Genomic DNA, 25894 nt, shown 5'->3' with positions numbered 1-25894 from the left:
AAACCAAAGCCAAGGTCAACGATGCTGTCCAGCAATTCAGAAAATGAACGAATGAGTAGCAAGGGTGACTCTGAAGACCAGGATATCTCCAAGGATCTTTCCCCATTGCCACCAGTCTCTCCTACCCAGTCTCAGCCTGTTCCTCGTAAGTGGCCTCTCACTGACATGCTGCCAAATGTACCAAAAGCAAAACGAAAAGCTATAAGTGCGGTTGAAGCAGCAGCAGACTATGGACCCATTTACCGAACTAACACTCGCTCAAGGAGGTCAAGGCATCAGCCTGATGGTGTATTATAGTACGTTACACTATTTTGTCAGATTCATTGTCTAACCCACTGTCCTCAGACTTGTCGTCATTCAAGCTTACTAGTACTTCCTTGTCCTCCCCTGCATCAAAGTTCAATAGCTCACATTCCAATTCTTCATCATCCATCCAGTCATTCACCAGTTGTCCCATCTCTTGGTCAATTAACGGCATCGTTTCAAGGCCTACTCTGAGGTGGGAGTGATCTTCATCACCGACAGTTACTTCTTCGTCGTCAATTCCCACAATTGACAATTTATCCCCATCGTCCTTGTCAGACATGTCACTACTATCAATTTCAGAGGATGATAGGGTTGGGGAGCATGACGGCGTTAGAGTTGATAGAGATGTCATTGGAGTAGCTGAGGGGTTTTTAGCGTGGACTCGTATTTCATTCATCATCTGTGAAACCTCCACCCGAAAACTGTGTTTGTTCAATAATTTGTCAAGTATACCATTGTCAAATTTTTCGAAACCACGACTGAAAAGTTTCATAGCTACATGTCCAAGTGACTGGCCTTGAACAAAATAATGAAGATGTTCCTCGCTAACGGCACTAAAAACTACTACTAGGTGCAGCAAAACACACTCCAAGCACGAAGTGTGCGAAACCAAACCCAACACTAGCAATTAGCGTAGTTGATTTGTGGAGGTCGGTATCAATGGACGCTCTCAGCAAGGTTCACTGAGAACTCTAAGATAGGACTTCAAAGGTGGGGCTTTATATGGTTCAAACAAATTTCAATTCTGTGTTCACAAGTCAAAATGACAAAGGCTTTCTACGAAGTTCACTACTTCAAGGAGGTGTTCCAATCTTTCCAAGTTCAAATAGAACTATCAAATTCAATTCAAATTCAAGTCAAAGCGACTCTACAAGTTCAAAGTTTCCCAAGTACCAAAGTGGCAACAAATTCAAATCAAATTCAAAGTTCAAATCTAATCTTTTCCAAATACAAACACCAACTTCGAAGAAGTGGGGCAAAGTATGAGCCAGAGTCCCCTAGTGAAAGCACTTAGGCTTCTGTCATAGGTTACTGGGGAAAATACTGTTGCTACCACCCTTCCTTATATATGCTTTTTCGAATAAATAATAATCAAAAGTCGAAGATATGTTAAAAAGTCGAAAATATAGAGAAATCCCTTTCAGAGATACCAAAGTACCCTTAATCAGGTATAGTACATGTCAATTAGATATAAAACTGTCCAGAATATAGTATTTCTTATTTCTTTTTCTCATATTTTCTTTATTCCTGTTCCGAGTCAGATATCTTTGACATTTGCATGTGGATACATCCTGACCCCTTTTTGTTTCCAAGGCGAGTCCCCATGTGCTCCCTTGTTCTCTCTTGTTCTATCTGATCTGGAATAGTCCAAAACTGTCCGATCTACATTCCAGGGATCATTTCTATGGTTCTTTCCTGGTAGAATATCCTTTCTGACTGGACATCGACGACATCTGCCCCTTTTCTTGTTTCCAGCTGTAAGTTACAGCCACCAGCATTATTTCCGTTCCTTAAGTCCAAAGTGGACTTTAGATAGTTACATCCGTCCGATTGTTACTTCCAGATGTACTTCTAAGAGTTGTTTCCGTCTTTTCAACCAATATCGAAGAAATCAATAAATTGATAGTAAAATCAAGTGTCCCCATGTTTGCTACAAGTATTTGCAAGTGAGACAAGGCCTATGCAAATGAACGAAGGTTTTTAAAAGGCTGCTTCATCAGTTCCTACATGTTTCGGAACGTCGAAGACTCTCGTCTATAAGGTAATTCGTACTTTTCATACTTCAGATAACCCGCAAATAGACCCATGCTTTGACTAGCAGCTTGGGCTTGCTCTAATCCTCATATTATGTTCCCATTTTGATTATATTATATATAAAAATGTTAAAAATGTGTTTATTTAGGTATTAGTAGAGTTTATCCGTGATATCGCCATAGAGCTTGAGCAGGGCTTTGAACTCGTCTCACAAGTGAGGAGATGTGTGGGAGTGTGAATGTTTATGGAGGTCAAACGTGAGCTCGAACTCCTTCTTTAGAATAAGAAAAAAGTCAACATTAGGTGATATCGTTCAGCACAAGAACGGATCATCAAACAACATCCCACTCTTCTCAACATGCTCTTCAAGCCACCAATTATAATGCTCCTGCATGAGGTTCACAGGTATCCATTTCCCGAGTTCACTGGTGAGGTTTACTAACCAATTATTCCATATCGCATCCTTAAGCTCCTGGCTTGATTCATATTCAAATAAACACCACATCTCGAGCAGTAGATCCCAATAGTTATTGTTGTTTGAGCCTGCAAACATGAACATCTAGATCTGGTGAATGATTAGCATTGGAGAGAATTGCAAGAGAGAGAGAGAGGAAACTACCTTCATAACCTCGAATGCCCTCCTGATATCACCCTCAGACACTGTATATGCTGCTTCAATCCACCATGAATATTCCATCTTGAACAACACTGCATTTGCTAGCACTCGGTCACCATCAAATTCTGCTGCTTCCCTGAAAACCTCCAAATGCTTTTTTGTGGCCCTGAATCTATCTCCGTCCCGCTCACACACTCAGTGGGCTCCGATATGTTGGTTTCTCTGTCCGTAGTCATGTCTAGAGGTGGCTCAGATAAGATTGTTGACAAACCAGAGGTACGGCAGTGAGTTGAAACAGGGAACCTGTCGCTCTGTGATGCTGATTTGTTGGCTGTGCGTGATAGTGCCTGTTCATATGCCTCCAGTGATGTGTAATGATTGATTAATACATGAGCAATTTTAAAAAGGTTATCAAAGGAAGGAAGCGAATTGTGTTCCTGTAGCTGTTTGAAGTACAGGATAATTTCATGATATGTATCTAGTCCTAGAAGAATCCTAGTGTATTTCAGTAACCTTCTTGCCTTAGAAACAGACTCGGAGAACTTGCCTCCAACAGTCGATAGTCATGGCATCCCAGAAAGTCCCCATGGAACGCGAGAGGTGGTAGAAGTTTGAAGAGTCTTTGAAGCTTGTAGAGTGCTTGAACTGTGCTGCACTTGCACTTCAGGACAAAGCCGAGGGGTCCGAAGTGGCTGCTGGTCCATAGTGATTTTCAGTGATGGTATTCTGGCTTGTTGCTTGCATATGCCATATTTCCATTGTTGGCAATAGATTATGGAGGGTTTTGTAGTCAGTGGTGGAGGGTCTAGACGGATCAACCATTGTTGCAAGGTACTTTTTTGCCCAGTCCATTGCTAGTACAGAACCACTGTCTCCAGAGACCTATGATATGAGCTTTGATGCACACTCTGGTCTTGAACCTGACTGCTGGTAGAAGTCATTGAGACACTGAATCATCCCTGATGTCTCAATTTCCTTCTCTGTGTTTGTACTGAGTGGCTGGACGCGAGTCTTCCTACCCTCGCACATCCTATGGATTGAGAACCCATTTGAGGACCGGTAATGGGTGCTGGGAATGATATATCTACCTCTATCCTCAAGAACAAACCAACCTATCAGTGCTATGTGTAGCACTGACAAATCAATCAATCCTCAACAATATAGCTATCCCAGTTGTGAAGAGTCTATCACCACTCAACACCCCAGAAGAATTGCAAGGGTGGAAATGCTTGTCAAAGGGTATGCTTCTTATCTCAAAAAGGGTAATACTAAAGACTAGGGAAAGCTAGCTCTTAGTTACAGCTATCTGTGCTATGCACTTGAACAGCTAGGGGTTTTTGTAGTAGGGTTGCTTTGTGTCCCGTGGACTTAGAAGGGAGAGTGGAAAGCTAGGGGTCCTCTGTGGACTATGAAACTCAATACAAAGCCTGTTCTCTGAATAACTCTGAAGGTCTCTGAACTGTTCTCTGAATTGCTCGCTCTTATCCAATCTCTTATCCAATCACTGATTTAACAGGGCAAATCTAATCTCTATTTGGAGGCTACACGTGGGCAGTTGCTCTGAAACTTTCCTACACACTGGCAGTACTTGCTTGCCTTAACTACAGATACAGGCCCGGTATATATACAATTTCTACACTAGCTTACAAATCGTCTTCGGGCTTGGCTGCCCATGCTGGGTTCTTGCAGGCGATGTTATCTAGCTGCATTCTTGCTTGCTAATACCGCTAGCATATGCCTCTAACTTCGCTAGCTCTTTCCGTCAGGCATCTGCACACGGTCTGGAAGAGTCTAGTTCTTAACGTCACTGGTCTCTATTCATCAGTTAGTCTCTTAGCAAGAACTTGTATGGTTCGGCGCATGGAATCCGATCCTCAATCCTATCCGAGAGCACTAGCTCTCTCCGACCTGTCCAAAGACAGTCTCTCTCTGATGCTTGCACATGTTCGGACACCTCTCTGATCGCTTGCACTTGACTTCACCTTGTCCTTGGTCCTGGGCATGTGTTTTACTTCTTTCCGTAGCATCCGCTTGGTCCGTATGAACCGCTAGCGCTCAACACTTTGGCGCGCCTTTCTCTAAGTCCGTCTTTGTTCGAGAGTGTTCGCTCTCTCTCTTTAGGCGTCTGTTTAAGACTTCCTCCCTCTTAGCTACGAGTCCAGTACTGAAGCATAAGCCTCAACCTGATATCCCTTAATCGCTTTGTGCATAATAGAGTATAGAGAGTGGTCTTTCTGAATAGTGACCACTCGCGTAGTGTCTTACAGTTTTCAGGCTAGCTCTACGGGATGCTCTCTAGCTATTTCTCAGCTGTACTAGTGTACTCTTCTAGCGGCCATAAGCTTTAACTAGCAGCTCGGGCTCACTCTAGTTCTCATACGATGTCTATATTGTTCCAAAGCACTTAGTATATGTGCTGAAATGGACATAATGTAGCGTAGATGTCAAAAGTCACATTACCATTCCAGATATCAACTGATTTTCCTGAGAGATCCCCCCTTCATGAACAACTGCATATCGCTGAGTATTATCAAGGACCCAGCGGCACACAACCCTTCCTTCCCGGTTTGCTGTTTCAACCTCAATGCGTAGTTGCTGGAGTGTGTCATCAGCCAGGGTATCCAGTGCAGTATGAGCAGTCAAGTCGTGTATACTTGCTGACATACGACAATAGAGCCTCTTGACATCAATGTGCGACTTACAGGCAATGTGCCATACTCCATCATAAACAGCCAGATAACCTGTTGCAAATCTGTTACATGCAAGAGCAAATGAACTAATAGCAGTGAATTGAGCCTGATATAAAATTCTCAGACAACCGTAACGAGAATAAGATATGGAAACATACCATTGGATGAGGTTGTTGTTTATGCAAGACTATAACTCCATTCTTCTTCGGACCAGCCCTACATTCTGTCAGATACCATGATAGTGGAGATCATTCCTTGAACAGGCTGATCCTATCCGAGACCTTGAATGCCAGCATGTCTTCACGAGTGACTGTAAAAATGCCTTTTTCCTTGCTTCTAGAGTTTGCAGAAGCTGCCAAGCGAGAGTGAAAAGACGGGCTAGGATTTTTGTTGTCGTCAACTGTGAGCAATCTGATCCCCTTATGAACTCGATCTCTGACAAGCTGAGTTGCCCAGCTTGAGATAATGCTTCGGGCATAACAGATATTTGAAGGCAACTCACTAGCAGAGAAAGCTAGTTTTCGCTCATGGGATTGCTTGGACCTGTACATTGGAGAGGAATAATGGTGCGTATAAATTGCTGTAACAACGTCTATGGCCTGGTCCCTTGCAGAAAGGCTTTCAGCTTCCTCTTGTGACGATTGCCATATTTGATGGAATTTTGAGCAGGAATGGGTGGGATGAGAGCAAGCAGGAAGGCCCTGAGTGATTTGAATTCCAGCTCATCAAAAATAACATTCATAATATGTTCCATCTTCTCTGTCTCTGTCAACTCTGATTTCTTAATAAACTGGGGCCAATATTCACAAGAGTTCTGGTAACTGGGATGCTCCTGGGAGGTAGCTGCATAAAAGAAATTGGTTTGTTGGAAAGAGGCAATGGAAGGTGTTGAAATGGAGGTTGTCAGTGTAATTGGGCTTGGTAAAGTGAATGACAACTGTAAAAGAACAGTGGGTGATTGTAAGCTTGAGGCAGAAAAAGTTGAAGGTGGTGGTGAGAGATTTTGGGGAGGTCTTCCTTGAGTCCTCCTTTGTTCTTTCAAGGCTTCAAATTGAGACTTTCGTTGAGTGTTCGAAGGAGTAGAACGTGGAGGAGGCATTCAGTTTGTTGTCAGATCCTCCATAGGATTTTAAGAGCTTTGTATGGGTGTCGAAAGGTAAAAGTGATCCATTATGGGTTTGAGAGGTATAAGAATAAATTTCTATTGAAAAAAATGCAGTATCATGAAGACAGATGGTTAGAACATGTCGTAGTTGCAGTGAGAGTATGTGCGTGCTGGACGTATAACTCTGATTGTCAATGCACGTGGCATTAATGACGTCAAACTTTTGGCCAGCTGTTAGACCCCTGACAATACTGGCAGACTACATATCACAACCGACATTGAATTCACTCAGAGAGGTCGTGACAGTGTAGTACTGTCTAGGGGAGACTAAGTAAATACTGACTAGGGCTTTAACTGGAGGGTGCAGTCCTTAGCTCTTCCTCTCCCTCTCCCTCTCGTTTTGCAAACTATCGTTGTCTATATATTGTAGTTATTCAGATCCCTGTGGATCAATGTTACTTTCATTTATCAGGATGTGTATTGTCAAGCAAAAAAAATTCAATTTTACATACCATCGATACCAGAGAGCTATGTTTGACATTTCAAACATTGCTTGCCACTCCATCTGCATTAGCAATCTACAACATGCGATGTTCGGAAACGGAACACTGCTGAACTTAAAGATCACAAAAAAGGAGACTATAGCCAAGGATCTAGGTTTGTGGTAGTACAAAATGTTTTCCAAGGCTGATGTAGAGCATTCGGGAATCAATAAGAAAGGAGGCTTCGAACAAACAAGTAAAAGGAACATAGCACATTAATCAAACTCCAGTGCCGATGAACTGGGAGAAATACTGTGAAATAAACTTACTTCAAAGTGGGCCTATAAACTTTACAATAATGAATCAGGATAGTCCTGTCATTTTCCATGGCAGCATCTCCCGTCTTGATTTCGAGTTCCTACTTGTAAAACATAGTTACGATGTTGAAATAAAACAAATATTGAGACCCGTAGGTCTACCACTCCAGAAAAGTGTGTCATCCTTGTGCAGGGTACATGGACACTTCTCTGTATTGTTCCTAGGTTTACATATGACACCCCAGAGGGGTCAGAAGAACTTTAGATGGAAGAGGACCAAGCTCAAACAATGTTGATTGCATTGAAGTGGCGAAAGGCACTAAAATCGAACCCTGAGATGAATTGACAGAGACGGGTCACAAGTATTCTCATGACTCTAAGTATATCCCACGGACATTGGCCTTCAAGATTTTCCCCCACATGTGCCCAGAATTTTATAGAGACAGATGTTTACAGCTGTGGAATGAGAAGGAGATATGAGATAATAATTTCCAAATTTGGTGACTATTCCCATGCTCGATGTACCCTTATACTGTTTCTCTTAAGCATCGACCAGGTCTCTTTGCTAACCATTTCCCATCTTCTGACCACCATGTTATAGACATAGGTCTTTCTGGCCTTCTACTTGGGATCTGTGAGACATGTGACATCGCCATCTCTGTCTCTGAGGCAGTTCATGTCGGATTAATAGTAACACTCAGAATTTTGGGAGACCTGGAGTTGCTTCGAATAAACAGATGATTACACTGAATCTGCGGCAGAGCATGGCTTCAGAAGCAGCAAACTTACACATACCTTTGGGTCAGCTTTCTGTTGAGGCCGTGGGCCCTGGGGTAGCTCTCAGCTCTTCCTGCTTCAATCCTTTCAGTCTTCTCTTTTGCTCTATGGGCCCGTGTCGCGTCGCCTTTCTACAAATCTGTTTTATGTTCTGTTTTCCAGGCGCAAAATTTGTAGTGCACCCGTCTCACTCTGGAGTCAAAGAAAAAAAGGGTGTTTCATGTTGCCAACTATGCTTCATTTTAGAGAGTACGGTTTGGACCAGTAGAAATGGGATATTCGAGGAGTTGATTGGGACAAGATGAGACTTGTTCGGGCTCTTCTCCTTTTACTAGTAATGGCACACCTGTGCTTTCCCCTGCTGTAGAACATCCTGGGACTCATTGAGATGATGTTGAAAGACAACCCAGTTTTCAACCCGGGTCAAGAAACTGAAAATTTCTTCCATGCACAATGTCAACGAGGGGTTCAAGAGGACCCTGGATTATGGGTGGGAGAGTTAGTTCCCAATCCACCTACCGGCGACCATTTTAGGAAGGACAGTTGGTTCTCCCACCACTCAGAGTCCACCTATCGGCCATGATGACATAATGGAGGCCTGTTCAACAATCCACCTACTCAGCCCTTGTCCAGCAAGGGTCAAATGCAGTCCACCTACAGCCCCACATTGCATACCCTTTACTCTGAACCTCCACCAGTGACCACCCATTGTAGTTCTCAGCCCTTTTGGTACGTCAAGCCTCTTCTGCTCATTGTTTCTTTTTCAGGTCTATAATAGTGGGATATGGCGGGTTAGGGAAGGGAAACCGTTTGGTAGGAAGGGGGTGACAATGTAAGAAGTACATCTGCTCATTATGAATATAGTGTTCATTTTTTTCTTCCCCTTCCTGCTCATTGTCTCAAACCCGCTATAAATCATGAATCCCTCAGGTCTTGGATTGGTCAAGTAAGAATATACAAGGAAGTTCCGACTGTCGTTGTCCAAGAGCTTGAAACGACACTTGCAGCTATCGCCCACCTCTGATGATCTACCATCCGACAATCTGGGACTATGATGCAAGGGTTGAATGAAATGACGTGTTACATACATTGTAAAGTAGCTACAAGGGTTGTTAAAGCATAATTAAATTTTTTCCGATTTTCTAGATGTTAGTTCATCCATCCACCTACTCGCGGCCAGATTTCGGAGGCTGGTGACAGTTTCCACCTATCAATTACCATAAAAGGCAATATTTCTTTCCACCTATAAACCCCGAAAATGGGCCCATTTTGGAACCGACCCTCCCACCCATTTTCCGGGGTCCTGGTTCAAGACGCTGGCTGCCAATAATCCTGTTATCCTATCAAAATTGAAAAATGGCGTTTCATTTACGCTTCGCATCTGATCCGTTGTCTATTTCCGCGGCCCTGACAGTGCTGGGTTTCTCGGCTATGCAATTTATATCACTGAATGGGGATTCCTATCCATCAGTTGCCCCAGTAACTTCTTCCGTCTCTGTGGGAACGAAAATCCCTTGCGAGTCACTTTGACCACCTCACCTCTACCTCCAATTCCTCTGCAGAAAATTTCAAGCATGGATGAGTCAAAACTCGTTCTGATTACTGGGGCAACAGGAAAACAAGGTCGAGCTACCATATCTACCCTTCAACGATCCAGCAAAGATTTCCATGTCATAGCTCTCACACGAAACGCTTCTACACCTCATTCTACATCTCTTGCCTCCGAGTTTGAACGAGTCACTATCGTTGAGGGTGACTTGAACTCTCATGATTCAATCCGAGGTGTATTCGAAAGCTGGAAAGGGAAAGGAAGGGATGGGCAGGGTATATGGGGTGTATTCGCTGTCGTCGCTTATCCAGGTCTTGGGAACGATTCAGCTGGCGAGGAACGGCAAGGAAAGGTATATGATGTTCCGCTGTTACTACTTGAGGATGCACGCGTTGACGAATTAATACGATCTATAACTCAGATCATTGCAGAAGTAGCCCACGAATATAAAGTCTCCTGCTTTATTTACTCTTCGTTCGAACGTGCTGGTGAAATCTTTGACGACAAAGCTGAACCTGGATCCTCACATATCGCGAAAGTCAGGACAGAGAGACGGATTAAGGAGTTGGGCCTTCCGTGGACGTTCGTTGTTGTCTCGTCTTCCTATTCCATGTACCTTTTCTGAATTGGTTGCTTAGGATATTACGTCCAACCCGCTTCATGGAGAACTTCGAAGGTCAGATGGGTGGTCTCGCATGGTCCATATTCTCCGTAGGCTTGAAGCCGACTACGACTTTACACCTCATCGTTCGTCTATCCGATTGCCAATTTGCCATCCATACGTCGTTACATCCATATTCATAACAGGCCGTTAAAGATATTGGGAAAGTGGCAGCTGGGGTAATTCAAGTCAGTATCGACGCCGTTCTTGAGTAGCTACTTTCCTTTAACGTCAAGAAATCTTGCTTAGAACCCGGAACCTTTCAAATCCCAAGTCCTAGTTCTTCGAGGGGACGATCTTACATGTCCCAAACAAGCGGAAATCTACAAGAAAGCGACTGGCAAAAACATCTCATCCGTCCCGAGTATCGTTGCGAAAGGAATTTTGGGTATGAACAAGCATCTGAAGGAAATGTTCGTCCTCGATTTTTCTGTGTTACCTTACCACTTGCTTACTATCGCATCTAGGATCGAGTTCTTTGAGAGGACTTCTGCAGCTGTAGCTGACGGCAGTGTGCCGGAGTTTGATTCACAGTTGGAGTTGACAAAGAAGGTTTGTCCAAAGTTGACGACGTTTGAGGAGTGGAGCATTGCTGTTGGGAAGGGGAAGGTTTCGAGTCAGCCCGGGTGGAATAAGGTTTCACTTGTCAGTCTGTTCACGGGGAGGCATTGAGCAAATGTGATTGAACTACTGATACATATATTATTGGCTTAATTTTGAAGGACTACCAGAATAGCTTTTTCCGTTCAATTATTTACGAGGCAACCTGCCATCATTCCATCCAGTCTTCGTCAACGATCTCCCTAATCGCCGCTGGGGTTCGCAGCCATAAACGGTGGTGGTCCAAAGTCGATTGTGCACGCCCATGACCTAGGATTTCATGATAGATTTTGCCCCCACAAGTCTTCACAATCCGCATCACCAATCCACGTTCCTTTTCCAGCTGCTTCAACCGCTCCAAGTTCAAACCCATATCCGACTTGTCATCGTCACTAACCCTTTCAACTTCCAGAATGACCGATTGGAGTTCATGGCGACTCCGCAATTCCACCATCTTCTCTAACTCATTCACCCACGCGCGGTCCTGAGGCTGGTCCGGGCTTCCCGAATCGAAGTGATCAATATGATGAATGTGAAGGTGTTTCAATTTCGGAAGAAGTATATCATCGTCGCTCGCTAGGGCTTTCAGAAAATCAACCGCACGAAGCTGAAAATAACGCTGGCCGTCATTGTATTTGCCGTGCTCTGAAACGTTCACCAAAAGCTCCTCCAATCCGGTTGCGACTTCCAAGACCCCCATCAATGCTCCCAGAAACGATGAATCGACACCCTGGATAGCAAGGTGCAGTTTTCGTAAAGTCGTTGACACCCCAGACCGTTCCAGGAAATCAGTCAACGCTCGAAGAAGTGAAGACAAGGACGAATGTGTCGCCATAAAACATTCGCCAACTCCACAAAGACGGCAGGATAGAGATAGGTCTCTCAAGGATGGTGTGGTTAGCGCACTGATGAGTTCCAAAGCGTGACGCTACTCGAGTTGATTACGAAAGAATGAAGAAAGGGGAGAGAAACAGGTTGAAGGACGGGATTACCGAGGGAAATGACACTCGAGTCGATGTTTACGGAGCGTACACGCCGACCGCAAAGTCGTAGAACCTCCAGCATCTCCTCAGGACTGCGTATAAGCTCAAGATGGATGTCGGTAAGTTGTGAATACGGAAAGATGGAGTCATTAATCGTTCCGAAAGACTGTGGATAAGGGAACCAAGGGGTATCTTGAAGGCGAAGAGTTCGAAGGTTCGGGAATGTCGCTGCTCCTGCCCATGTTTGCAAGAATGATTCCATCGATTGTATGCCCTGAATGTAGTCAAAACGAAGCTCGAGTCGTCGAAGAGACTCTGAGATACTGTCCTCTATCATACCGATGACAAACCCGCAAACATCAGGTTGAACTCTCTTCATACGAATTATTAGGCTCTCCCAATTCAGCCCATTCATAAGTTCCCGTAATAAGATAATGTGTCCCCCTGTTAGGTACGTTCCCTCGAATGTGACGCCTGTGTCCTTTAAAATGATCTCCACATAAGCAGGAAAGGATTTGGCACGCCGGATGCAGAGCTTCAGCCGTTCTAGCTCTACTTCTGTCGTGACATGGGCCAAGGGAAATTCGAAGTCGTGTATAATACAGGTGTGCGCCCAGATCTCGGGCGTATCCAGAGCGACAGCTCTCCACCGCGAACATATTTGGAACAAGAAAGACGCTCCTATCTGCTGAGAATCGCAAAGCTCGGGCCGGCCAAAACAATTTCTCTCTACTACAAGAGTGAATATGAGAGATAAGACTTCGGGAGGAAGCTCGCGCATCGGAGAGTAAGTAAGGGATGGCGACGGGATACTGAATGCGAGAGAATGGCGGTGAAGAAGAACTTTAGTTTGGAATTCTCGTCGTCGGTTGATCTAGAGTCAGGAGTACCACGTGCTGAGAGGTTCGGTCCGGTCCCTGGACCTGGCCGACACTTCCGACGCCCTCTTGCCTCTCTTGCCTCTCAGCCACGTCGTCGCTATGTTGACGCACAACTTCAGACAGATTGGATAATGTCGGTACTCTAGGTTGATTTTATGTCTGCTGCTACCCTCTTTTTCTAGTCCTTAATCACCTGAGAGGGAATCCGGAATGTGGCGTCCAACCATGACATTGACGTTGTTTGCTCCGCCCTCATCCCCAGGTACCTCCATCGAACTTTTCGGCCATTGACAGTACAGGCTCCCGCCACTTTCTCTTCGACTCTCACCGCCACTTAGATTGCATGCAATACGACCTGATCCCTTCTGGGTAAACCGTAATGTCAGGCAAGCGCAAGAAACAGGCCAAACCCCCACCGGCCGATGCAGATGACGATGGTAACGACAGAAAGCGGGCGCGGGCATCGGTTAAACGTGGAAGAAAAGTAACACAAAGCAAGGAGTCGGACGCTCAACACTATCTCCAGGAAATGCCGTTAAACCTTCTTTACCAGGTGCGTTAGCAGAGCGATATAGGCGTTAAGCTCAGTGACTAAACTCTATCATTCCAGATTTTTAGCCACCTTGAACCTTACGATCTGGTGATAATTTCGAGGACATGCAAACAACTTCGGCAGATTATCTTGAATCATTCAGCTACTACCGTTTGGACAACCGCTCGTGCCAACGCTGGCTTGCCAGATCCCTTTCCGACAATGAGCGAACCAGCTTTTGTCAGTTTACTCTTCGACCCTAATTGTCATGTAAGTTTTTGCGCTCAGTTCTCTTCCGTTTCGAATGACTCTGCTGACTTTTCATACCTATTCAGTTCTGCGGAAATGTCGCTCGAGGCCATGTCAAATGGTCAGCACTTGTTCGCGTTTGCAAAGACTGTTTATCGAAAGAGTACGTCACTGTTTCTCTCGGACAGTCGTTCATCTCAACTGTTTGTCCTAGGTTTGCACCCCTAGCCTTCATTTCAAACGGTGAACAACTCCCGCCGGCTCTGCTCAACACATTACCTCAATACTACGACAGCTCTTCGAAAGGTACTAAGTTTACCCCTGGTCGCAGTACTCTCTAGGGAGACTCAATGTATACTCGGCAGCCACGTATTACCTTAAAGATCTCAGCAAGCAATTTGTCGATGAATATCTTTCGCTATCTAGTGAGGATGCCGAAACCTGGCTTTCCCAGAAGGTCGAGATGTCTGAGCGTGTGCAGGAGGTGGGCCGTCACGTATCACATACATGCTCATCCTTCATTCTGAACTTTCGGTAATTCTGCTTCCAGCGGGTAGGTGATTGCAAAACGTGGTTGTCGGCTCAGCAAGGAAAGCGCAAACTGGGGCTAAAGGAGGCTAGAGTGGATCGGATAAATGCGTATGTTGTTCGTCACTATTCTTATGACTCGTTCATCAACCGGAGGACCAGAATCACTCGAAGAGTTCAAGAACTTGGATGGAGCCCAGTCCTTACCTTGGATGTCGAGTTCCGTAACCACAGGCTGGTAAACCAAACAAAGCCTTTGACGGAAGCTGGCGGGTCCATTCTCGTCTCCTCCAACCCGCTATCCTGATTTGTAGAGAACTAGTTTGGGCCAAAATCAAACCTGAAATTGAATTCTTCCTACCTTCGCTCCACGATAAAGTGCTCTTGAAGCTGAAGAAAGACCGCTTCCGTGTCCTCCAACATCTACTTCGGAGCTGGGATGACCAGCAGACCTATACGTTTGTAACGCCATCGCATCACGATATTGGCTTATGGGAGCCCTTTAAATCGGTTATTGAAAGTCTACCGCTGGACGGAGGCTCGGACCCATCGATTTTCAACGATGCATTACAGCAGTTATCCACCTTAGTCGAGGAATGGAATCGCAAGCAGACCCAAAAGATACTTGGTGCTCTACGCGAGTACCAACCCGACGCTACCGAAGCCGACCTCCATCTCTCAACCTCCCTATTCAATTGCCCTCATTGTACCCCTCGTGATATTGAAGACGGTGGGGTGAGGATCTTCGGATACCCAGCGGTGTTGTTACACAACTGTTGGACTACGCGAAACGGATCGAAGTCCAGAGATTTCGATTTCGAGGCGCCGGAATGGTATTACAAGGATGGGCACTGGCATGATGCCCCTTCAGTCGTAGCTCGGGTTGAAGTGGATTATGAAGCGGTGGAGATTACGAAGAAGATTGGAGCGGTTTATGGGATCGATGTTACTTCAACGCGGATGTCTACGATGATGGCTCTCAATCCTCTCTTACAGTATGCGTTTCGCGGGGAAAAGGTTTTTACAGCCTGGGGTAACAAGGTGAGCTACCTTACCCTTCTAAGTTTGTCACTTCAATACTTATTGATGCTTTTTTAGGTCTGCGTACAACGCGGTTGGGAGGGCATCGAGGCTCTAACTGAAGACCTCATCTTGGAGGAAGACATTTTACAAAAGAAAGCATGTTTGGTTTCGGATCGGAACAACATGAAACGGTATTATCTGTGCAAGGAATGCCCTTCGTTCCGGTCTTCGTTGCAAAATGTAAAAAGGCATTTGAAAGAGACGTCAGAGGATCCCGAATCTTTTAAAGTTTACGATGACTGACTGTAACTGTTCTATAGGCATAAGATTGAGTTCGTGCGCGAGCAACATTGGGATTTTTCGCCGTTGGCGAGTTTGGACACTGTTTTTTCGACGTATCGTCTCCGAGAGCGCAAGCCTGGGGGTTAAAGTCCTTTTGGGTCATTTTATCAACATAAACTCTCGACCTTGGGGTGCATAATCCTTGGCCCCACGGAACCTTGCGTATTTCTGGTCAAGGTCTAATATTGCATACATGTTTATCGTTTAGCCCATATTCCTCGAAACCCAGTTCGACTCGGAACCTCTGGTACTGTACCTTTTACTTATGTCGCGGCTGTATAAGGAAACGCTGTCGTTGTATACGAGGACTCGCCCTGTCTAGTTTTGTTTGCTCTGTTCCACATTATTGGTGACATTTGAAGGTGTAAAAACGATGGTCATTGGTCGGAAATGACGAAAGGTGGCCCTTGGGAGAAGGTTGGGGTCAACATTTCGTCCAACATCCACTTCCGACAATCGATGAAATGCCCTCTCCAAAGCGACATGAAGAATAAACGCAAACTTTCATTCTCAAGTCCTGAATCGTACATATACGCTACTGGTGGTCCCCCGCGGGTCTACATGACGATGTCACACCGTGCCATGTATATTCGCTTTCAACGTTACGGTCCAAACGTTCATCGATCATCCATCGATGCGTAAGGAAGTGTAAGCGCGGGAAGAGATCATTGGCTGTAAGGCTTTCCAAATATGGTAGTTATCGCTCTGCAACCCGCAACCTCCCTTCCAACTAACGTATTTCCCTATACCTTCCTTCCTCTCTAGAGTGCAGCAAGATTACCAGCCTCAACATGCTCCTCGACTGAAGATTCACAGAATCCTCCCTCGCAGGTCCGCAACTGTTACTCAACATCGCTAACGATAGGTTAATTGACTTAGTGACGCCAGTTCGAATTCGCTATCCCTCCTAGCAACCAGTGGCACATTGTTGTTGGGCAAATATGCGGGGCCACTCAGCCATGGCTTAGTTTATCGCTACAAAGCTTTCCAGTTACGATGGGTCGGCGTACTTGTGAGCATTCATTTCATGTTGCACGAATCTGCGGACACAGCTTTTTTGGAAATGTTAATGTTTCTCGAATGTTCCAATGACTCGACTATCAAGCTATCACCGGTACCAGTGCCAGTACATCCTCATACTACCCTGGTTCAGATGACGAGTCCTGCCGGCTTTAATTCAAATCTTGAAGTGATGTATCACGTCCAGTTAAGCCCGCCCGTTTCCCGTATGATAATGTGACTTGTTAATTTATTCAAATTCCAGCGATATCAATAGTCAGGTCCACCCATCTGTCAGGCGGCGGGGATGCGACATGAATTGAGTCAGTACGGCTAAATTTTCACGGCGCGAAGCATGTTGAAGTTCATGAAGATATCGGTCGATGTTTTCTTGATTTATTTTTCCTCCGAATTTCTCTTATATCCTCCAGTGCACAAGACAGGCGAAAATATCAAATATAAAAACCTCCCTTCGATGCCCTACAAGTATGCGCCGGTGATAGCTCATATATATTCATCGATATGCGCGATTGACATTTAACAGGTTTTGAATCTGGCCTACCTGTGCTCTACCTACCTGTCAAAACAGCAGAAATACCGAGAATTCATGAGCGTCCTAGCCCCACGGACTCTCACCAACCCCCTAAAATCGAAGTTCATGGTATAAAAGACCACTGGATTGCAATCGTTGAACTTCAAGTCACTGTTTCTCAGTCGCTTCGGAGGTCCGACACGGTCCTGCGAACCATGATAGCCTCACGATGCTCTGTGTTCTCTCTCATGAGCGCCTTCGTGCTCCTCCCCGTTACAATGCCTTTGCTAGCAGCCTCAAAGGCGATCGACTTGCGCAGTCCAAGTCTTGTTGTCACGAGAGCTGGTGCGTTAGACTACGTCCCGCTAAGTCAACGATTACTGACAGCGGGACTCCTCAGCAAGCCCAGGTCTTAGTTTGAATGGCGATGATGTCTCTGGAAAGGCTGCCTTCTCACCGAACGCCGGTCTGAACAAAGGCAACCTCACTGCGCAGAGTTCCGAAGCTGGCGAGCCTTTTGAATGCACGCTCAGCGTTACGTCCGCCTCCGGTGCATTCGAGTTCTACCCCAGATACCCTTGGGATATAAATACTATCGACTGGACGGGCGGCGGAGAAGCCAGCTGTACTATCCCGATGGTGTCAATCTCGTTCAACCTCTTTGCAGTCAGTCCGGACGGTAGGCAACACCCCATTGCCACAGGTGAATGCTTCGAGTGTGCAAACCTCATTGCGACGAACACAAATTATAAATGTACCCAAGGTTTTGATGAATGTGATGGGGACTGGAAGGTTGGGTACGAGGTCGTCTTCGAAGTCGCACCCCCTAATCTGTTCAATACGGAATGGGGAAGTTGTGTGGCTGAAGGGGTTGTTGGGACGTGCACCCAGACTGTCGACGTCGGCACCGCGCCTAAATACAACCTCGTTCTGCCCGAAGGTTTTACTAATGCACCTCTGTTGACTCCAGAGGCCATCGTTAATATTCGTAACGACCACTTCATCGGACCCGATGGCACGGTGGGGGATCCCTCAAAGGGAGTGTTCGATTCAAGCAAGACGGACGCTGACTTGCAGTGGATTCTCGAGCAGGGGATGAAAGACCCTGCGCCATGGGGACCGGCCACTGCACCAACTTACCGACTCAAGCACTGGGGGTTGTCAGGACAGGGGCAAAAGTCACTCAACAGTCCACCCTTCAATTCTGATGGCATGGATTTGGTCATCGATAACGGGGGGAATGTCATCACGATGTATCCTACGTGAAAGCCAGCGCAGATTCACAACTTGCCCATGAATTACGGTTTTCTGTTCTCTACCAGTTGGTTCCTACTTACCGAAGTAACTTATAGTAGACATCTTTGATCAATAATCAATATTTGGTTTCGTCGCAATGCGAGGGGGGGAAAGGCGGTTGAAGTGATTGCATGACCGTGAGGATTTGAGCTCCCCACTGCATTTCAACCATTTCTATGAGTCCGAGGCGTTCATGAAACTGTCGCCTCCTTCACAGGCGAGTCATCTACTCAGCTGTCGAGAGTCATTCCGAACCTCCAACGTTCCAACAATCGCAGATGCTTTCCGACTTACACAAAAGGCTAGTACAGTCTCTCACTCCAATATCCGAGCATTTATTCGGGTACCTGTGTTTTTCAATACCTGACGTCAATGCAGAGCCAGCCGCTCCAAAAGGTGGTAACACAGAACTGTACAGTAGGATGTACCTTTTCGATACATAAGCGCCTTCGATCATGGAGAAGCCTCTACTCCGCAGATGCGACTCCACCATAGCATTGATTGAATTGATACAATATCACCGTTATGGTCGTGACCCGCTTATTCGTACATGACATGTTGTTTAATTTTGATACCTGATTGACAGTGCGGACTCGCTCCAACTTCGAGAGGCTAGGTCTGAACATACTGTAGGGCATGTAGTGTGGCATAAGAAAGCAATCAAACAGATTAATTTCAATTAAAAAGTAAGTACAGCCAAAAATGGCAAAAATGGCAAAAGATCATTCATTCAAACCACATCGAAGAACCCTACCTCACCAATCTTTTTCTCTTTCCTTTGCAGATGCACCTTTCGCTCCCCAAGACCTTCCAAATTGTCAGTCGAACCTTCGTGATCGCGCCCCTCGCTCTTACAGCCACCACAGGAACACGAACATACAGCAGAGACCCCCGTAGCAGAACTGACCGTACCCTGAGACTGAAGCGGCGGCAGCTGTGGTGGTGCTGCAAACTCCATTCTTCCCCTCCCCTTACCTCGGTTCACCCTACCAACACCCATCTGGTCCATATCCAAAACAATCGTAGTTGGAGCGAAAGACCCAGTCCCAAATAAACTGGTCGTAGCCTCTGATGAACTGGGCACTTCGAATGAGTCCCAGAGGGATTTTTGCATTTGGCAGATGACGACAATGGCGGTTGGATACATTCCCATGGCTTGTTGAATGACGGCGTTGACGATGTTCATTGCGACAAGGGCGCCTGGGGAGAGGGAGGTGTTGTAGATTGGAATGGATTGGAGGATCTGTTCCAGGAGTGAGTAGCTGTGATAATGAGTAGGTATAGGGGAGGAATTAGGACGTACATAAAGTACCAGATAGATCGCACCGCTCTCGCAGAACAGTAATAACACCCTATCGACCTGTGTCTGTTTTCTCTGTCGTCCTAGAGTTGTGTTCATGTATCTTCTGTGGCACCTAAACGTTCAAGGGCGGGTCAGTTAAAATCCCGACATTGAAACACGGGTACAAAGGGCCTTACCAAGCCTTCCAAACAATCAAGCCCGTACAGACGATATTTGTGACAAAGGACAAAGTATAACTTGCTTTATCGGCCTGTTTACATTGGTCGGCACCCACTGAAGAAGCGTTCGGAGCGACTTCGTCTGTGGAAAAGTGTGTTTCGATGAGGCAGCCGAGTTCAAACAAGGCGCTCGCTGGAGAAGTTTTGAGTAGCAACCCGAGGAATTTAAAAAAAGTCTCACATACTGAAGGATCCAAGGAGTGTAAGAATGGGCAAGGCTGCGTATATTAACTGATCCTGGTACAACGCCCACGTTCTCCATACAAGGATAGAGTCTCCGATGCTCAACTATCAGCGAGCCGTTAGCGTAGGCTCGAGGGATGGGAGGGGACTGTGTACCCACAGCGAAAATGAAAATGACTGTTCCCGTCCACATCAACGGCTCAGTAACTCCATCCGCTTTAGCCATCCGACTTTCAAATGAAGGATCAAAGTCGTCGAGTAAGAGAATTCGGATTCGGATGATCAGGTCTGCAATGTCGGTGACGAAGAAACATGTTGAGCATAGGAAGAGGAGGATGGTTATTGCTGCGAGGAATATGGATCGTTTCAAGCGGAGGCGACGGCGACTTTTAACGAAGCTCAGTGTCAATGAGTCGATGCGCTTATGGATTGAAGCTAACCTGAAGATTTTGAGGAAGAAATACATCAGGATGAGGTAGGCACCTGGAGAAACTTGACATTTTCTGTCAAAGATTAGATCAGGACGTAGCACGTACCATAGCAAGGGCCCTCGATGACAATCCTTGCGGTTTTGATGAGCAAATTATCGCCTATGTCGTGCGTCGATTCCATGGTGTAGACGGAGGAGGAGCGGGAGACGCTGAGGGCAGGAAAAAGGAAGGCCGGAGTTGTAACAAGGTTATAAGGCGAAATGAGGTGGTGCGGAGCTCGGATTATTAGAGTTCTAAATCTATAACTGCATGGGGCCATCAATCTTTGTGGAAATGATTATCACGTTACGTATACTTTACCTTTTGTGTTGAAGAAGCTCCGAACTGCCAGTCAAAACTTCAGAAACGCGCTCGGTACTGGGTGGGCGGTGGTTGTGAACAGAGATAGTAGCGTTCCAGAGTAATCATGAGGTCAGAGCACGCGTAAGTCTCGTTGTCCTCGGGTGCAGTTAGACGTTTCTTAACGAAACCGGATAAGTATACTCGGAGTAGCGTGTACTTGTAAAGTTGACAACTTACCGTCGGTAAGTGGCGCTTTCAATCTTCCTGCCAGTTCACAACCGAATATCCCGGGAAGTTACCCGAGTCTGAACATACATCAATGTGACTAGTCGGGCTTAATGGGGCCACCGGAAATAGACCTCGACCTCGTTGTCCGAACTGTGTACTATATCCGGCCCAATTGATTTGAACTTGGAGGGTACCACGCTTCCGCCGCCGGATGGTTTGGGCGATACAAGTGTTCGCATAGCGGAAAGATAGTATCATGATCGGTTGGAAGGCATGGACAAATCGAGTATAAATAGGTAAAAACTCGAGCGCGGTCACGCATCTCGAAGCTGTTGTTCGCGAACGTCCGGTATAGAAGACAAGGGGTACGTACCCTCATGATGCTCTCATGACCTATTTTCGTACGCGCTTTCCCAGCTCTCAACATCCCGAATATGAGTACCCCTCAGGTGATTTTTGTAGCGGCAAACACGACACTTGGACCTTCGGCAAGATTGACGGCTTTGGAGGAGGCAACTTTGTTGACCTGGGGAGTTGGGAATCGAGCGCGGAGGGGATCTCATCGAACTACGAATTGACGATAACCAACGACGGCTCCGTCCTCCCTTTCAGCCATTCCAAATCATGTCTTCGGCTGTTTTTCAATCTTTGTCCACTGTCCATCTTCTGCCCCCTTTTACACAGCAATAATGAGAAAGATGCGAGGATTATGCGACGCGAATGTTGGCATCTGCCAGTGCATAGTGGTCTAGGCTTTAAAAAAAGGATGAGAACCATCTTTGGAAAGCATGGAACGAAATTATTCGGGAAGGACCGACTACGGCACAGATGGCACGCAATCCTGACGCACAAAAACGTCTCGTTAACGACCGGTAACAGGAACGTACCTTCATCGGTATATTCCAATCATCGGTCGTCCTATGTTTGCGTGTGACTTGGGCTCCCAGCTTCCGCGGTTAAAAAAAGGATGAAAGGCATGGAAGATATCATTCGAGGTCAGCAGTCGGGAAGGATCGACTCCGGCACAGATGACAGACAATCTTGGCGTGCAACAACGTCTCGTTAACAACCGGTAGGACTATCATCGGTCGTCCTATTTTCGTGTGTGAGGGCGCCCAATTCGATCCTAGACTTGAGTATACCCGTACGATGAAAATGACAGCCAAGGCGAAAAAAGTGAGATTATGATTGAGAAGTAGCAACAAGGTGGCGAAAAAGGGATGAACTGAAGGGCAATATGCGGCGATACTGGGGGGCGTACCAGGTTCGCGCAGGTCGAGTTCCTTCGCTTTAACGAAGGACGAGCATTGACAAAGAGTTCTGTACCAAGTCGATAGGATCGCGGCGAGGGACTGTATTGAAGAAGATTGAGGGGTTGGGGGGGAAAGTGTGCAAGATTCCTTTTTGAAATTCACTGCGCCGGCAGTACAGCTGAAGTCGTCCGACTTCTTCATCTCATCGGCTAAACTGGTGAGCTGGAGGGCGAACAAAATAATGCCACTCGACTCGAGGTCCATGCTCCGAGGACGCTACCATCATGCCAACGGTGTGCCTCTTTCTCTTCCTAGACTTGTCTCCGATTCCCCCGCTCACGAGTCGCGACGGTGTTGTATTTCTGAAAATTTTCTTCTGCAGGGAACCCCCTGTAAGATCGGTTCAATCGAATCAAGTTAAGCATCCACTGCTTCTGATATCTTCATAACGAGGATGGCGGAGATATAGCATTTGCGGATGAAGTCGACAGAAGTGTGATAGATAGATAGATCGAATATTATTGGAACCCGGGCCTGCAAAACAAAACGCCTGGTAAACGACCGCTAAGGAAACACACAAGAGTGAAATCATACCGTCATCGATAAAGCCCCATCTTTTTGCGCGCTCCAAACGTACGAGACCCCTACCGTGATGGAACAAACTGGTGCCAGGTGATGCCTCCTCTCGAAACGCAGGCTTCCGCAAGTAGCCGTTGACGGTTGGCGTGTTGCTAACGACTCTCCCACATCCCTTGAAGTCCCACCTTTCCCCCCTGATGTTATGCTTTCATCCGCTCCGTCGAGTCTGCCCCCCCGGACATAAAGTTAGCGCGTACTGTACGCATCCCTCTTTTTCCTTCTGTTTTTTCCTTTACCTCCTTGCTATGGTCTCTTCCTCTCCGGATTACTATCCACAGAGCGTAGACACTTGGTAGACACAACGACCGATGTGATCACTTGTGAATGCGTGCCAGAGAATTTTTCCTTGGAGAACTTACAGTCGATCTAAAATCGTCGTGTCCGATTCTTTTCATCAGTACCGTACAAGATCAGACAGCCCGAGGACACGAGCTGAAAACAAAACGTACCTGCTAACACGGAATCCATAAGCACGACCCAGTTTAAGTCCTACGACACCTCATTCACTCGAATCACAATAAATACCGTTGTCCTAGCATGAGAAACTGATATACGACGAGTCGAGGGTTGTCGTTAAAGGTGAAAACTGAACACACTTTACGTAACTTAACCGACCGGCAATTTGGGTAACGGTATTCCTGCCGGCCGCTGTCGCTGGGGAGTAGGCGAAGCTCTGAAGCTGAAGCCCTCGGGGTAAGAGAATTGATTTATTGAGCTTGAGCTTATGAGGTTCAGATGTCAAACAGAATGAGGGGTATGAGGGGACTGTTGCAGTTTGACGGAATGGGTCGTGACGTAATATACCTCCCGTGAATTTACTGCATTTTTGGCATTAGCAATCAATCATTGAATAAATATTACACTCCTTTCGACGAAAGGTCCACTTGGTGGTGAGCATGTTTCGAGTGATCGGTGACAGGCCTTAAGCATCTAAAGTGGCCGAAGTAATGGGAGAAGAGATTGGAGAAGAGATTGGATATACGGAAAGGAACATACCTTCTTTGTGTTCTTCAAAGCGGCTTGAATCTGGTTGTACGACTTCAAAGACGGGGTATCCAAGGTAACGAGCGAAGTCTGTCGTCTTCGGGTCAAACCCTCTATCAACTTGCCATCGCTCGATGTCTTTGTATGTCTCGGTGTACCACGGGAATCGCTCGACTGTCCAACATACCACCCTAAGCTTGAAGGGAAGGCCGAGTTCATTGCACGTTTCCTCCGATATGCGCGTTCCTCCAGTTGCATCAAGAGACCAGTAATGATCGATGAGGTCACTGTCGAGTACTAGAGGGTGCATGAAGAGGTAGATGGGCCGAACCTCCCAGCGTCGCTGGAGATGAACTTCGGACCTCTCCAGTTGTCCTTCCAAAGAAATGCGTGGTGTGATGAGCTCTGAAGAGGGTCAGCCTTGGATAGGTGTTGTCAGAAAGAAGGCTTACCAATATGCGAAAGATCGCCGTCTAATGAGATCCCGAGTTGATAAAAAACACTTGACGCCTGCGACAGCCACTCGTTTTGGGGGTGATGCCAGTTATAGTCCAACCGCAAATGTGTACCGAATGTATATTCTGCAAGTTTAACTCTATAATTGATGTAGTCACTGACATTTTACGTTTACAATCGACGCACCTGGTTCTTCCGTCATTCATCACTACTTCGGGCTCCAGCCATCCTACAACAGGACTCTCCCAGTATGTAAAACCAATTGCAATTTTTGAATATGTCAAGCCGGAAACGACAACTGGTCGATTAGGCTTAACATTCGTTGGATTTGGAAGACGGCGATCAGCACTCCAATTGAACGCGTGGATAACGGCTTGATCGAGGTCCTTTTCCAATGGCAGTTTTGAGAGGTAGCGCCAGAGAGCAGCATTATCTTGAAGAAATTCGACACTGGACAAAGGTGTCTTGACGCCAAATGGAAGAAAGAAGCGGAATAGTTTGTCCAATGTGGTCGGACCAGGCAGTCCACGCACCAAGGCTCCTTGTTTTGGATCTACCCACAATTCAGATTCCAGACATTTCAGATTCGCCTATGGATGATATGTCATTAAGTACACGAATGCTTCACCCGAGACTCACCGCTAACGTACGAAGGTATGCTTGGACTAAATATTTGCCACTCAACTTGCCTTCAATATGGGCAAGAGGTACGAGTTCTATGATCCAGATCAAGAGTTAACCAACAAAGAACGGAAAACAACAACGAGAACATGCCGCCGTGAAATATCAAGAAAGGCACTCTGCTTGATCGATTCAGACCAAAGAGTTGGATGTGCTTCGTGTCTCTAAAAAAATCGCACCAGACATGATCAGATACCACGCACTCAAGTCGATATCAAACTTACACAGCTTCTACAAATCGTCGAAAATCTCGTTCCCATACCTGAGTACTGATTAGCTCTGGAGTCACGCGAAATGATTTCAGGGAATTAGAATTTACAAACCGATTTTGCATACTTTCCCCGATACCACACCACCGTGAACTCCCGCCTACCTCTTACTTCGGCGTGACAAATCGTTTTTTCAAGCGTTTTATATTTTCCGTCTCTCCCTCGCATAGTACGGATCAACGGAAACCAGTCTTCATGATGAATATCACTGAACCTGTAGACATCCCCACTAATAACGTTGTGGTACTGCAGAGCTTTCGTCAATGAACCACTTTTCGCTTTTGTGATAGTAAATACGTGCCTCGTCATAAATCGTACCCTCCCTCTCCTGCTGCTCAAAGATATAGGTATTGTTTATTTGGTTCCCTTGAACGTTATTGAACGTAGCAGTTCGAATCGATACCCCGTGTGCGCCGTTAAAAACATTCATTATTCGCGATGAATATGCTGGCCCTGCCGGGTTCATGGAGGGGAGGAAAGGTGCGTAACGATGAGAAGCTCTAGTGGTGGGTATCAGCCTTAACAGTGGTGACAGTGATGGCGATGGTCGAGAAGAAAGAGATGTTCAACAACTTAGCGTTTGATGAACCGCTTTGTTGATAGTATGATAGCAACGGCGGTATAGTTGTGTGAACGGTTGACTTTAACAGGACCTACGAGGCGCCTTTTCCCCAACGGCGCTGC

General features: G+C 46.2%; 10 protein-coding genes across 10 annotated transcripts; 3 read left to right on the top strand and 7 right to left on the bottom strand.

Annotated features, from left to right (window-relative positions):
• Positions 1 to 301: 301 nt before the first annotated feature.
• Positions 302 to 658, bottom strand: E1B28_000096 (uncharacterized protein; the record flags this gene model as incomplete). The annotated part of the gene is made up of 1 exon (XM_043145895.1): positions 302 to 658. One exon carries the CDS (start codon positions 656 to 658, stop codon positions 302 to 304), a length of 357 nt encoding a protein of 118 aa, XP_043014594.1.
• A 1716-nt stretch (positions 659 to 2374) lies between these two features.
• On the bottom strand, positions 2375 to 2758 carry E1B28_000095 (uncharacterized protein; the record flags this gene model as incomplete). Its single annotated transcript, XM_043145894.1, has 2 exons — positions 2375 to 2620; positions 2681 to 2758. 2 exons carry the CDS (start codon positions 2756 to 2758, stop codon positions 2375 to 2377), a joined length of 324 nt encoding a protein of 107 aa, XP_043014593.1.
• Positions 2759 to 5959: 3201 nt separating this feature from the next.
• Positions 5960 to 6466, bottom strand: E1B28_000094 (uncharacterized protein; the record flags this gene model as incomplete). Its single annotated transcript, XM_043145893.1, has 1 exon — positions 5960 to 6466. The coding sequence occupies one exon, from the start codon at positions 6464 to 6466 to the stop codon at positions 5960 to 5962; it is 507 nt and encodes a 168-aa protein (XP_043014592.1).
• Positions 6467 to 9513: 3047 nt separating this feature from the next.
• E1B28_000093 (uncharacterized protein) lies at positions 9514 to 11040 on the top strand. The gene is made up of 6 exons (XM_043145892.1): positions 9514 to 9949; positions 10019 to 10179; positions 10236 to 10344; positions 10405 to 10446; positions 10508 to 10671; positions 10726 to 11040. Exons 1-6 carry the CDS (start codon positions 9623 to 9625, stop codon positions 10928 to 10930), a joined length of 1008 nt encoding a protein of 335 aa, XP_043014591.1. The 5' UTR covers positions 9514 to 9622; the 3' UTR covers positions 10931 to 11040.
• E1B28_000092 (uncharacterized protein) lies at positions 11031 to 12684 on the bottom strand (the record flags this gene model as incomplete). Its single annotated transcript, XM_043145891.1, has 2 exons — positions 11864 to 12684; positions 11031 to 11786 (listed from the first exon to the last, which is right to left on the bottom strand). Exons 1-2 carry the CDS (start codon positions 12620 to 12622, stop codon positions 11031 to 11033), a joined length of 1515 nt encoding a protein of 504 aa, XP_043014590.1. The 5' UTR covers positions 12623 to 12684.
• A 106-nt stretch (positions 12685 to 12790) lies between these two features.
• On the top strand, positions 12791 to 15735 carry E1B28_000091 (uncharacterized protein). Its single transcript, XM_043145890.1, has 11 exons — positions 12791 to 12855; positions 12905 to 13275; positions 13333 to 13524; positions 13590 to 13666; positions 13718 to 13809; positions 13869 to 13987; positions 14054 to 14142; positions 14194 to 14300; positions 14354 to 15072; positions 15130 to 15317; positions 15375 to 15735. Exons 2-11 carry the CDS (start codon positions 13102 to 13104, stop codon positions 15481 to 15483), a joined length of 1866 nt encoding a protein of 621 aa, XP_043014589.1. The 5' UTR covers positions 12791 to 12855; positions 12905 to 13101; the 3' UTR covers positions 15484 to 15735.
• Positions 15736 to 17142: 1407 nt separating this feature from the next.
• E1B28_000090 (uncharacterized protein) lies at positions 17143 to 18193 on the top strand (the record flags this gene model as incomplete). Its single annotated transcript, XM_043145889.1, has 2 exons — positions 17143 to 17272; positions 17328 to 18193. 2 exons carry the CDS (start codon positions 17143 to 17145, stop codon positions 18191 to 18193), a joined length of 996 nt encoding a protein of 331 aa, XP_043014588.1.
• A 760-nt stretch (positions 18194 to 18953) lies between these two features.
• E1B28_000089 (uncharacterized protein) lies at positions 18954 to 20539 on the bottom strand (the record flags this gene model as incomplete). The annotated part of the gene is made up of 7 exons (XM_043145888.1): positions 18954 to 19466; positions 19527 to 19638; positions 19703 to 19877; positions 19930 to 20032; positions 20088 to 20313; positions 20368 to 20410; positions 20464 to 20539. 7 exons carry the CDS (start codon positions 20537 to 20539, stop codon positions 18954 to 18956), a joined length of 1248 nt encoding a protein of 415 aa, XP_043014587.1.
• A 1375-nt stretch (positions 20540 to 21914) lies between these two features.
• Positions 21915 to 22445, bottom strand: E1B28_000088 (uncharacterized protein; the record flags this gene model as incomplete). Its single annotated transcript, XM_043145887.1, has 1 exon — positions 21915 to 22445. The coding sequence occupies one exon, from the start codon at positions 22443 to 22445 to the stop codon at positions 21915 to 21917; it is 531 nt and encodes a 176-aa protein (XP_043014586.1).
• Positions 22446 to 23742: 1297 nt separating this feature from the next.
• Positions 23743 to 25127, bottom strand: E1B28_000087 (uncharacterized protein; the record flags this gene model as incomplete). The annotated part of the gene is made up of 6 exons (XM_043145886.1): positions 23743 to 23750; positions 23817 to 24209; positions 24257 to 24399; positions 24447 to 24850; positions 24900 to 24976; positions 25121 to 25127. 6 exons carry the CDS (start codon positions 25125 to 25127, stop codon positions 23743 to 23745), a joined length of 1032 nt encoding a protein of 343 aa, XP_043014585.1.
• Positions 25128 to 25894: the final 767 nt, after the last annotated feature.

The sequence above is a fragment of the Marasmius oreades genome, chromosome 1 (assembly GCF_018924745.1).
Source record: "Marasmius oreades isolate 03SP1 chromosome 1, whole genome shotgun sequence".
Lineage (NCBI taxonomy): Eukaryota > Fungi > Basidiomycota > Agaricomycetes > Agaricales > Marasmiaceae > Marasmius > Marasmius oreades.
This window is presented reverse-complemented; position numbering and strand designations above follow the sequence as displayed.

Bases quoted from the DNA above. Each gene is read 5' to 3' on its own strand.
- E1B28_000093 (XM_043145892.1), top strand. From the start codon at position 9,623: ATGGATGAGTCAAAACTCGTTCTGATTACTGGGGCAACAGGAAAACAA. The intron at 9,950-10,018 runs GTATATGATGTT...TCTATAACTCAG, and splicing joins GCGAGGAACGGCAAGGAAAG to ATCATTGCAGAAGTAGCCCA. The intron at 10,180-10,235 runs GTTCGTTGTTGT...TTGGTTGCTTAG, and splicing joins GAGTTGGGCCTTCCGTGGAC to GATATTACGTCCAACCCGCT.
- E1B28_000091 (XM_043145890.1), top strand. From the start codon at position 13,102: ATGTCAGGCAAGCGCAAGAAACAGGCCAAACCCCCACCGGCCGATGCA. The intron at 13,988-14,053 runs GTGGGCCGTCAC...TTCTGCTTCCAG, and splicing joins TGTCTGAGCGTGTGCAGGAG to CGGGTAGGTGATTGCAAAAC. The intron at 15,318-15,374 runs GTCAGAGGATCC...ACTGTTCTATAG, and splicing joins AAAAGGCATTTGAAAGAGAC to GCATAAGATTGAGTTCGTGC.